General features: G+C 47.6%; 3 protein-coding genes and 1 long non-coding RNA gene across 4 annotated transcripts in view; 1 reads left to right on the top strand and 3 right to left on the bottom strand.

Annotated features, from left to right (window-relative positions):
* Nucleotides 1-8,051, bottom strand: part of LOC125526050 (uncharacterized) — a 56,412-nt gene extending 48,361 nt beyond the window's left edge. The window contains exon 1 of the mRNA XM_087533825.1: nucleotides 7,355-8,051. Within this exon, the coding sequence (XP_087389951.1) occupies nucleotides 7,355-7,980 (626 nt within the window). The 5' untranslated portion in view covers nucleotides 7,981-8,051. The remainder of the gene's footprint in view (nucleotides 1-7,354) is intronic.
* A 419-nt stretch (nucleotides 8,052-8,470) lies between these two features.
* On the top strand, nucleotides 8,471-9,436 carry LOC147961495 (uncharacterized). Its single transcript, XM_087533824.1, has one exon. It carries the CDS (start codon nucleotides 8,471-8,473, stop codon nucleotides 9,434-9,436), a length of 966 nt encoding a protein of 321 aa, XP_087389950.1.
* A 310-nt stretch (nucleotides 9,437-9,746) lies between these two features.
* Nucleotides 9,747-10,846, bottom strand: LOC125524148 (uncharacterized). The gene is made up of 3 exons (XM_087537822.1): nucleotides 10,496-10,846; nucleotides 10,342-10,422; nucleotides 9,747-10,255 (listed from the first exon to the last, which is right to left on the bottom strand). The coding sequence occupies exons 1-3, from the start codon at nucleotides 10,844-10,846 to the stop codon at nucleotides 9,848-9,850; spliced, it is 840 nt and encodes a 279-aa protein (XP_087393948.1). The 3' UTR covers nucleotides 9,747-9,847.
* Nucleotides 10,847-11,269: 423 nt separating this feature from the next.
* On the bottom strand, nucleotides 11,270-12,113 carry LOC147961494 (uncharacterized). The gene is made up of 3 exons (XR_015612378.1): nucleotides 11,976-12,113; nucleotides 11,547-11,848; nucleotides 11,270-11,399 (listed from the first exon to the last, which is right to left on the bottom strand). It is a non-coding gene; the product is annotated as an uncharacterized LOC147961494 (long non-coding RNA).
* Between the last annotated feature and the right edge of the window lie 215 nt (nucleotides 12,114-12,328).

The following is a 12,328-nucleotide window of genomic DNA, read 5'->3' as shown; positions in this document are numbered from 1 at the left end:
AAGCATGGCTCACGGCGTGTGGAGATGTTTCTTCAGCGGGTCTTCATGAATCTAGTCTGTCTTGGTCTCTAGCGGCAGCCGCTTTGTTCCTTCCGATGAAGTCATGGTCGATGGATGTCATGATCGACGCTCACAGGCAATACTTGAAGGATGTCTCGTTCTTAGTGGCGTGGGTGCAATTTGTGTTGGAACGTAGGTCGGCAGTGTCCTATTGAGTCTTTGTCAATCTCATTTCTTGATAAATACAGATTTGGGTAGCCGCTTTGTTCCTCTCTTGCACTTGATTAATTGATCGAGCAGTTTTCACTATGGTTTATAAAAATCCAAATTAATTCTTATAGGAATAACCTTAGCTAAAAGCAACCAAAAATGCTATGGTACTGTCAATGGGTGGTGCTTTTCTACATGGTGATCGATATGCTAATTTTATAGGAATTACAAACTAGCATCTCTATTCGACGTGACACGAGAGGAACCCTACACCACTCTGCCAGCCACCGCTCCCCCCTCCCCCCTGCGCTGCCGCCTAGGGTCGTAGGTGGGCGTAGCCCGGGCAGTGTCGGTGGCTGCCAGGACTCTCCTAGGCGTGGACCCCTCCTCCTTGGCAATGACATGGAGCCCTGCCGACAATGCTCTTGGTGTCTTAGTGCGGCAAATCTCCGGCGGCGGCTCGGTGAGTTAGCGGCGGTGGTAGGGTGCTCTTCGTCCGGTGGTGCTGCATGTGGTAGCAGCGGTCCGGGGCTCCTTCCTGTCCATGTCCAATCCGATATGGGTCTGGATCTGGACGATAGGGTTTCAGCCATGGTTGTTGGCAGGGGCGGTGGTGTTGGGCCTCGGTGGCTACTAGGTACCATGGTGGTGGCTCGGTTGGGGGCTAGCACGGAGTCGATCTACGTAACTTAGTGGCGATTCAACCGGCTACGAGTTGGGGATAAGTGGTTGCCGGTGAATATCGAGTTCCGACTTCAGTCATGGAGGGCGATGGCGGTGTCTATGCGCCATTAACTTGTTGAAGGCATCGTAGTTGCGGTAATCTCGTCTCCTCGTTCTGGCTGCTCCAGGGGAAACCCTTGATCTAGGTGTCCTAGATCGGACGATAATGAAGCTTCCAGTGTCGTTATCCCTCACGAGGGCATCATTTTGGAGAAAATGCTTGCTAGAGATGTCGGTGTTGGGGAACGCTGCATGGAAAACAAAACAAAATTCTACGAACATGCAAGATCTATCCTTAGAGATGCATAGCTACGAGAGGGGAAAGTGTGTCTTCATACCCTAGTAGACCATTAAGAGGACGCGTTTATCAACGTGGTTGATGTAGTCGTACACCTTCACGATCCACCCGATCAAGTACCGAACGTACGGCACCTCTGCGTTCAGCACACGTTCAGCTCGATGACGTCCTCGCCTTCTCGATCCAGCAAGACGGACGAAGTAGTAGATGAGTTCCGGCAACACGACGGCGTGGTGACGGTGGTGGTGCAAACTATATCCGCAGAGCTTCCTCGAGCACTACAAAAATTATGACTGAGGACTAACTAGAGGGAGAGGGGCGCCGCACAATCGCGGTATATGTTGCCCCTCTCCCTCCTCTCATATCTATAGGTGGAGGGGGAGGGGAGGCAGCCCTAGGGCACCCCAAAGGGGCCGGCGGCCAGCCCTAGGTGCGCCCCCTTCCTTTCTTGGCGCTCAGGGAGAAGGAAGGAGGTGCCCCCCCCCTTCCTTTCTCTTATGTGGAGGGGAAGGCAGGAGGGGCTAGCCCTCCTCCCTTTCCTTCCCTAGGAACGCCTGCCATGAGGAGGGGCGCGCCAGCCCTATGTGGGATGGTGTGCTCTCCCTCGTTGGCCGAACAAACCCAATAACTCCTCGTGGCCTCCCGGAACCCCTTTCGGCACTCCGATGAATACCTGCTACATCCCAAAACCTTTCCGGTGACCAACTAGCATTGTCCTATACATCAATCTTTAGCTCCAGACCATTCCGGGGCTCCTCATCACGTCCGTGATCTCATCCGGGACTCCGAACAACATTTGGTCACCAACTCACATAACTCATTTAATATTATATCATCAACGAACGTTAAGTGTGCGGACCCTACGGGTTTGAGAAAGATGTAGACATGACCGAGATGCCTCTCCGGTCAATAACTAATAGCAGGACCTGGATGCCCATATTGGTTCCTACATATTCTACGAAGATCTTTATCGGCCGAACCTTTATGACAACATACAAATTTCCCTTTGTTTGTCGGTAAGTTACTTGCCCGAGATTCGATCGTCGGTATCTTCATACCTAGTTTAATCTCGTTATTGGCAAGTCTCCTTACTTGTTCCGTAATACATCATCTCGTAACTAACTCCTTAGTCACTTTGCTTGCAAGTTTCTTGTGATGCTGTATTACCGAGAGGGCCCAGAGATACCTCTCCGATACATGGAGTGACAAATCTCAATCTCAATCCATGCCAACTCAACAGACACCTTTGGAGATACCTGTAGAGCATCTTTATGATCACCCACTTACGTTGTGAAGTTTGATAGCACACAAGGTATTCCTCCGGTATCCGGGGGTTGCATGATCTCATGATCGAAGGAATATGTATTTGACATTAAGAAAGCAGTAGCAACAAACTGAACGATCATATGCTAAGCTAACAGATGGTTCTTTGTTCATCACATCATTGTCCTAATGATGTGATCCCGTTATCAAATGACAACTCATGTATATGGTTAGGAAACCTTAACCATCTTTGATCAACGAGCTAGCCTAGTAGAGGCTCACTAGGGACACGGTATTTGTTTATGTATCCACACATCCACACATGTATTTAAGTTTTCAGTCAGTATAATTCTAGCATGAATAATAAACCTTTATCATGATTAAGGAAATATAATAATAACCATTTTATTATTTCCTCTAAGGCATATTTCCATCAGTTGGAGGGTGGAGCAGTTTGGCATCTACAATGTCGACATTGCCGGTCTCGGTTGCATGGTGCAGCGGAGTCTCGGCAACGAATGTGTTTTGATGGATGAGCGCAGGGTGGTGGAGCTGTTTGATGCCGTGGTGGCGTCGAAAGCTGGCCTGGCAAGGACAAAGCGGATCTCTAACCTGAAGATGGGTTGGCGGTTCGATGGTGGTGGTGGCTTCTGAAGTGTATGCGTGTGGTTCACTCTTAGGATCTGCTGGACAGAAGGTGTGCTCCTGGTATGCCATGCGGGCAGCTCGCGGTGTTCACTCTGGTTCTAGATTGTGGGGGCATTGTGCCGGCATCTTGTCGAGTTTGTAGGTGTGAAGTGACGGCTTCGGGTTGTTTGATGAATGTTTTGTCGGACCTTTGTTGGATAAATTTAAAAAAGTGGTTTTGTGCATCCTTGGATGCAGAACCCAAGAATTTCAACCTTCTTTTTTGAAAAAAAGCATATCTCTTAAGGTCGGGATCGACTAGAAGAGCTTTTCGAAAAAAAAATCGACTAGAAGTGCTAGAAGGCAGCTTCGTATTGTAGATCATGCATCATTTGCTCAGGTTAAATATTTAGCTACAGGGGGTTTCGTTTCATTGGACAAACACAAGGTCAGATGTCCAATTCTTTTCTAAACGTCTTTTTTGGCGGGAGAAGTTTAATTGTAAATGCACATAGCTAGCTTTGTAGTAACCAAGATATTACCCCAACAAACAGAAACTTGATTCCCGGAAAAGCTCTGTTTTTATATGACAGGATATGCTCATAAAGAATACTCCTATCTACTTGAAAGATGCTCGGAAAGTAGATTTTGTGAGGTATAACCACGACGGAAATCCACCAATTCAGCAGGCCACTCACAGTCACTGCTCACTGGAAAGCGCCAAAACATCCCCGAAAAGAGCCAGGGAAATGAAATTTAAATTGAACAGAAATGCCTAGAGGTCGATCAATGTCCCTATCAAGCATTAGTGGGTCGGTCAACCACCAAAGCTAATTTAGAGACCTGGAAAGGTCATTTTCAGGAAAATTGATACCATCTTTCCTAGCTTGATTTGCAATTGATCTATGTGATTATGACCTACTAAACCAGTCACGTCAAGGGACAACGTGCTCCCCCCGTACCAAAGATAATCCTACATTTTCTCCAAACTTAGATCGATCCCAGTCACGACCAACCCATGACAGTGACTTCACTACGAGCTCGTGCAGGTAAAGATATGTGAAATGGGCAACAAAAGAGTACGCTGAAGTAACAACGGAGTGTACGTGCGCGAGATTGACAACGACAGCGTACGCTCGGTGTCTTCTCAGTTTGTCGGGTACCATGGTCGATCGTCCATGTGTGTACGTACGTTGCAATGATCGATCGATCTGCAGAATAATCTTCCGAGTTACTTGTGCCACAACCACAATGGCCGTCGTCATGGCCTCTTTGGCCGTGCCTGGCATGCAGGTGCACTGCACAAGCTCCGCGGCACGTAGTGCGGTCACTGACACCGCGTTACGTACGTACGTACTCTCGGTGTGTGGTCGCTGGCGTCCAAACTCCGAAGTGACTCTACATCACCGTGCATGGGAATGCATGGCGTACGTGCACAAAAGGTTACGTGCACAGCGACGAGTGCGGGGCCGTATGCTCGCGGCCGGCACGTACGTCAACTGTTCATCTCCCTGCCGGTACGTGGTCTGCAGGGCGCCACAGGTTGGTGGACGTAACGCACGGCCCCAGGAGCGAGCTGGCTGTCGGTAGGGTAGGATGCTCGGCATAGAGTGGACGTGTGCAGAGGCGGAGTCAGGATTTTTCAAAGCCTAGGGCTAAAACTAAACGGTTTTAAATAACGCCAAATACCACACATATTAGTGCATCCTAGAAATACGCCACAAATTCACATTCAAAACAAAATATGAATTCATTATTACCACAAGAACAAATTTCGTACTGATTTCATCAATTTAACAAAGTGCATCATTGCAAATGGGTAATAATATAGCAAAATTGACTAAAGTAATAGTACAATCAACAATTCATTGGCTTCAGATTTCTTTTGTGGACTCAGCTATTTTTTGGGGATAGAGAGATTCATTGGTTTCCGGTGATACTCCCTCTGATATGTCTGATACAACACTAGAAAAAGAATAGCTGATACAACACTAGAGATTGCCTGTCCAGATGGTTGTGGAGATGGAGCCGAACAGGAGGCTTGAAGCCTGAAGGAGGGCCGCTCCGACGAAGCGACGAGCATCAGGTGCAGCTGCGCAGGTCTGGATCGTCCCATCTGTCGAGGGGGAACGCCTGGGGCGGCGGCGCAGGAAACAAGCCAATGGGGATGCTACAGGCGCGTGACCGATCGCATCCGTGCAGTGGGCGAAAGGATCACAACAGACCAACCTGGCTTCGTGTGGGTTCCTAGCGATGGAGATCTCAGTTGGGCTGAGAACGTGAGAAGGTAGATGGGCTGAGCTGCTGAGGCCTGGGGCTGGGCATTCACGTATGGGGCTAGGCCTCTTTAGAGCTACAAATATCCAGAATTTATCCTGGGTGTTACAACACGGGTTGGGCCACGCCTGGGGCTATAGCCCCAGTTGCCATAGGCCCAATTCCGCCCCTGGACGTGTGTCAGACCACCTACCATGCGCGTGCGTGTGGGTTCGGCTGGTGCCGTCGGTGTCAGCTGCGCAACGCGCCAACGCCCGACCACGCACGAACGGACGGACTCGTTGGGAGTCATGGTAGGAGGAGTGGCAGCAGAAATTGCATCGCAACTCCGGTAAAAACAGAGCACGAACATTCGTTTCTTTGTTTGAATCGCACGAGAGCTCTTATCTATCTGTTCAACACGGCCCGGCGGCCGATGAGCTCGTGGGTGTTTTGGCCCAGTTTAGGCGATCCACCTCTCAATTTTCTTTCCTCTGTTTCTCCTTCCGTTTTACCATACGGTTTTTGCCTTTAAAAAACCCATACGGTTTTCTTCCAAAATCCGTTGCTCTATTTTATTGATTTTATAAACATGTAGCAGAAAAACCCTTGCTTGAGAATTAAAAAAATGATCATATATTTTAAAAAATATTCTTGATTTTTTTGAAGAACTTACTCAATGTTAACAAATTTTAAAAATGCTCTGAGATTTTCAAAATGTTCAGAGTATTTTTATAAAAAAATCTTAGATTTTAAAACAGTATTCACAATTTAAAAGATTGTTCCCAAAATTAATAAAAATTTCTAACTATTACAATATTGTTAATTTCAAAAGAATTTTCATAATTGACAAAAATATGAGTATTGCCGAGTCAATTAAAATTAGAACTTGTTGATTGCGTTTTAGAGCCTTTAATCTTGGACCCTGATAAGTGCCACATGTGTGGCATGAAGCAATTCCGCCCTGACTCTTTTTATGGCAAGTTTAGTTAACCGAGGATGGCAACATTAGTTGTGAAGCATGTCACTTTCTGTTTAGATGGTAAGTTTCAGTTTTTTTTCGAGGTTTGTTTTTATTCGGATGGCAATTTTAGTGTAAAAAAAACGTCAGGGTGGTGTTACTTGGTGTCACACATGTAGCACTTATCAGTTGGGTTAACCTTTGGGATGACTTGCTCCAGAAAATGTATTTATTGACAGTTCCATTTCTGCCAATGGTTCCTCATGTGCTTCGATTGCATCTAGCATTTCATCAAACAAGAGCTCTTTGTGTTCTGCTCCCAACGCTTGTAAGGATGCTTCATTTGGAGATTTAGCACAAGTGTGCCAAGGAGTTAACCTGTCTCCAGTGGCGGAGCTAGCAGAGAATGGCAGGGGGGCAGAGCAGGAAATATTCCTTGAGTTGTCTTGCTTTCCGTGGATCACCTGCAAGAGTTGTTGTAGGTCTGGTTTAGATTTCTAAAAAAATGTTTTTTGCTTAAGACTGGTCTGCTAGGTCTTGCACGACTCAAAATGTTCTCCTACACTTCAGCATATGTGGATGCAACACTAGCAGTTGTAGTTGCCATCTGCTGCTCACAGTTCTTCCTTCAATCCTAGCAGAAAAATATGATTGACAGAGGACTTATATATGAACAACTGATTGAGTTCCCTTTTGTACTCTCCTATTGAACCTGTCTGCTTCAACACTATCAGTGCTTTCATTTTGTTGTGGTGAACATTTATGTCGAACTCCTACATTGTTGTATTTCTAAACTATAATAGGCCACTGACGACTTAATTTGTACGTGGGTACCAGTTTGCAGCATTTCCCAACATGTGCAACATTTTAGTGGTCACTTTGGAGTCCTCAGTCTCGATCTGCATGCGAAGGAAAAAAGAGAAGCCACTTCGCTTCATGTAAATTTATCGCTAGACTTACGGGTGCAATGCATGTGATGTGCTGAACTGCATTTACAAGACAGTGAGGGAATGTACGTGTGTCTCTCACACTTGCATGTGCCTAGAGGCACGGAAGATTCCACCACGTGCGCGCGCATCTTCTTGGCAGGCGGCGAGCACTGCGGCACGGCGACGAAGACGGTGGTCAGGTCGCTCGGCACAGGGTAGAAGAAGAGCCGCTGCTGTAGCGGCGCGCGCTTCCTCGTCGGCGCCGGCGCCGACTTCCGCGGAGCGGGCGGGCACACCGTGGCCGGCACCAGCGCGCTGTCGGCCGTCGTTGGCGTGGTGAAGCTGCCCTCGTCGCTGGCAGTGGCCCCCGCTCTGCAGCCGTCTAGCGGCCTTATTACTCCACCCGTGGCCTGCGGCGTGGTGAAGCCGATGTTGACGCTGTCGTCTTGCTGCAGTGGCGCAATGGGTAGCATGGCCATGGAGCCGCTTGCCTTGGGTGTGACGCAGCCGGTGTCGGCGGCTGCGTCGTCGTCGTCCGCTCCCCCTGATGTGGCCGATCGGGCGCCGTTCGCCTTGGGTGTGACGCAGCCGGTGTCGGCAGCGGCAGTGCCATCGTCCGCCTCCGGCACAGCGGTAGCCCGGGCGCCACTAACGACCGTCTGGATCGGCCGGAGCGCCGCCAATTCGGAGATTTCCGCGACGTCGAGGCCCATGATATCTGGTGAGCGCGCGCAGATCCCACTGCTGCTCTAGATCCTCTCTCAAGGGATCCAAGAAATAGTTTGTGCGATGAGTAAATAGCACTGGTGGTCTAAGAACTTGCACCGCGGATGCACTTAAGTCACACTACTTGCAAACCGGAAAAACACGTCGCAGAACTTGCGTTGCGGGTGCAATCAAGTCACACACACCAGCTGAACCGCGCCGTCGCCCGGTTTTTTCTGTTCTTTTGCACGAAAGGCCTTCCCAATATTGTGTGAGGGCCGTATTGCAAAGTCGCCAGATCTATAACCGCATTGAACCCTAGTTCCCAAATTGAAACGAAATCCCTAGCTCTCGTCCCCTCTCATACCTTCCGGCGACGCGGATAGATGGGCGGCGGCAGCGGGAGCTCGAGCGGTGGCGGCGTTCCTTCTGGCAGTAGTTGTTCCTCCTCCGTGGCCGGAAGTAGCCGTGGTGCCGCCATCATTCGTAGCGGGCAGTATGGCTGGCGCGGGCGGCAGCGAGGAGAGCGTGGCGCTGGCGAGCCGCGCCGCCGCCGGCGTCGGCGATGGCAGGTCTTCGGCGACCGCCGTGGCATGGCCTCGCATCCGGGACACGCGTATGTTTCCTCAAGAGGTGTGGCAGCGGGGCGAGCCGGAGATGCGGCCGGAGCGCGGGCGGGTTGTCATCGCTCGCACTGCTGGCATGGCGGCACTCGAGCGAGATTTCTATGGCCGTGTCCTGTATGCCACCATCATTGGACAGCCGCGGAGCGTGGTGACACCGGAGGCACTAGCGGCGGCGATGGAGTCTCACTGTGCTGTCCGACGGACGACAACTAAGGTGGAGGTCACTTGCCCACCATTCCATTTTTTCGTTCGCTTCGACTCGACGGATGATTGCACTCGTGTGGTGCACGCGTCGGAGCAGCTTCGTTGTTGTGGCAGCAAGATTTCTTTCCAGCGGTGGTCAAGCTTCTCGCATGGCAAGCCGGGGAAACTCGAGTACAAGACGTTGCTGAGTTTGGAGGGGCTGCCGGAGGAGGCTTGGGATGCACACACTGTCAACCTGGTTCTCGCCGGTGTCGACGGCGAGCTCATTGACATGCTCCCGGCCACTGACAAGTGGGTGTTGCCAGTCACCGCGTGGCTGCGCAACCCTTCTGGTGTGCCAAAGTTGCTCACCGTGTCTGTTCCTGCACCTCCTACGGGGCCATGGAAGCCAGACTCCGACGACGAGAATGCACGTTCACCACCGGCTCCAAATTCTCCCACAGAGCGTGCAACCGTAGATTTTCCAGTGATTATGCATGTCAAAGAGGTCGTCGACCGTGGCCCATTGCTAACTGAAGGCTTAGCTGTACAATTTCTCCCTGATGAAGATGAAGACCTTACCCGCAAGCATACTTTCAGCACATGGCGCGGCAAGATAGATGGCACTGGCCATGGTCAATATGGCCAAGCTTAATTGAGAAGCACTGTAGCTGAAGTACCTATCATTGTAATTTGAACTAGCTTTGCTTGTACCCTGTTATGTCTGTTTCTGTTAGTTTCTATCAGTTTGGTTATTGTCAGTTGTCAGTTTGTAATGTTTGGATGATGAACCAGTCTGTTTTCTGAACATCAGTGTTGTAATGTTGTAATGTTAGCTATTGTGTTGTGTGTCAAACAATTCTGCAATTTGTTTATGCACTTTCTAGCAATGTTGAACCAGTCAAGTTGAACCAGTCTACTCTCACATATGCTTGCTGTCTTACATCAACAAGTTTACACAGACTGATAGCATGCAAAAGACCACACCAACTAGTTCAGTACATAGTAGTAGTACTTAAGTTACAAAATACCAAAACAAATGCATTGTAGCAAGCACTTCTCCAACTCATTCTTCATCTGCTGGAACATGTGTGGTTCTGCTAGACCCTTCTCCAAGTAGCAGCCACTTCAGTCCCTTTGTTTTTGTTTTCTTGTTTCTTGTTCCTCTTCTTCCTCTTGTTCCTCTCACTCTGACTTGTGTTTGTGCAGAAGAAGTACCTCTTCCAGCTCCTCTTCCTCTGCCTGGTGCTTGTGCAGAAGCACTAGCTCTTCCAGCTCCTCTTCCTCTGCCTTGTGCTTGTTCAGAACCAGCACCTCTTCCAGCTCCTCTTCCTCTGCCTGGTGCTTGTGCAGAAGCAGCAGCTCCTCTAACTCCTCTTCCTCTAGCTGCTATGTTGGCCCTGTGCTCAACTACAAATGCACTTTCCTTGGGAATTTGGTGTATCCTAGTAACAGGAATTCCTTGTGTTGTTCCCTATACAAAGAAACAACGGTAATGTCAGTTTTTCATGAAAATGCAATTTTAAGGAATAGAATATTGTGAAATTGTGGCACAAGTACCTCATGTGATAAAATATGTATCATGTTGTCTTCAACCTGTGTTGGGTCAAGACCTGGCCTCAAAGTTCTGTTCTGAATGTGCTGCACATCATACAAGAGCATGTCCGTTATTGTTATGTTCCTTTTGTTTTAGTAATTACTAATGTAAACTTACAGTTAGAATTATAGGGAAGTCAACATCTCCATTTTCATCAATAACCATCTTTGACTTCTTTTTCTTAGCTTGCTCCCTCATTTTCTCTATTTGCTCCCTCATTTTGTCAGTGGGCTTTCTCTTCCTTCCCCTCCTACTATGTGATTCTAGCTGCTCAGTTGCAACATTTTCTGTTCTGCCATGATCAGGTTGATCACTTTCAACATTATCTGTTCTGCCATGCTCACGTGGATCACTTCCAAAGTCCCCAGTCTGCTCATGTTGATCTTCCTCTTCTCTTAGTACAACAGCTTTCAACTTTGAGCAACCACTTCTGTTATGAACAGCTCCTTTGCAATAGCCACAGTGCATAATAGCCCCATGTCTACTGAGTTTAGTGCCATCTTATGTCTCCTCTGGTTGCTGCCTTCTGTTCTTTCTTCTCCTTCCAGCTCTTTTCTCATATAGTGGTGGCAATATAGGTAGTGCATCTACATGTGGCCACTCATCTTTGTCCCTTGTAGGATATACTTGAACTCCATAAGCTGACAAGTATGTTTACACAGAGTAGCAAGAAGACAGCATGGTTTCAGGTTTAATCCTTTCATGTCTACAACAGGCACAAGCATGGCTGCAAGGAATTCCAGTGAGTTGCCACCTTCTGCAGGTGCATGCATACATATTCAACTCCACTATGTATGTCTTGCCATTTGATAAGACACCAAAGACACCCATCCCTGACGCTTCAGGGTGACAATTGGCCGACAACTCTACATTTTTTTAATTTGTCTCTAATTTTGGAGTTATGTTGCCTGTCCACTTCTCAGTGGCCTCCTTTTTCTTTGACATATTCCTATGCATTATCTGTGATTTAATCCTCTCAAGCATGGTCAACACAGGTAGCTCTCTAGCTTCTAAAATGTACCTACAACACAACATTTTGACAAAGTTCAATTTCAGTTACTATTCAATTTCTGACAAAAATCAGTTACTGTTCATTTTCAGACAAAATTCAGTTATTGTTCATTTTCAGACAAATTTTAGTTTCAGATACAGGATTAAGTGGTATTACCTGTTGAAAACTTCACAAGTGTTATTCAACAAAATGTCACACTTGGGAAAAACATAAAAAAAGGCCCTTGACCATTGATTTGGAGGCTTATCTTCCAACCAAGCATAAGCTTCTGGATTATCTTCCCTCATCTTCTCCATATTAATTTCAAACAAGGTTGGAGTGGTTGATTTGGCACAAGTCCATAGTTGTTGTCTGATTGTCTCACCTTTGTGTGCTGAGTGCAAGTTTTGGTACAAGTGTCTCACACAAAACCTATGCTCTGAGTCAGGGAACTGTTCATTCACAGCTTTTATGAGCCCCTATGTGAGAAAACAACAGAATTATCACACTAGTGCAAGTAAGAAGCAAAACAAGAAATGAATGTAAACGGTAACTGAACCTATGAACATTATCTAAACCTATGAACAATAACTGAACTTATTATACCTTCTGTTTATCACTCATAATACTGAATGTGCTAGTGTTCATTATGTTAAGATCCTGCTTCAATGTAGCAAGGAACCATGCCCAAGATCCATAGCATTCTGTCTCCACCACTGCCATTGCAATTGGATATATTGAATCATTTCCATCTATACCTACTACTGTGAGTAATTGGCCACCATACTTTGTCTTTATGAATGTGCCATCAATACATATGATTGGCCTACATCCCTTCAGCCAAACTGAAATAACAAGTACTAAACAACCCATTCTCCAGGTTTAGATAGAAAGATGAACCTGGATCACTATGTCTCACTTCCTCTGCATATCTCCAAAGCAATGAGTACTGCTTCACC

The sequence above is a fragment of the Triticum urartu genome, chromosome 7A, assembly GCF_056163025.1.
Source record: "Triticum urartu cultivar PI428250 chromosome 7A, HENAU_Tu73, whole genome shotgun sequence".
Taxonomy (NCBI): Eukaryota; Viridiplantae; Streptophyta; class Magnoliopsida; order Poales; family Poaceae; genus Triticum; species Triticum urartu.
Note: the sequence above shows the minus strand (reverse complement) of the source record. Positions and strands in the feature narration are given on the sequence as shown.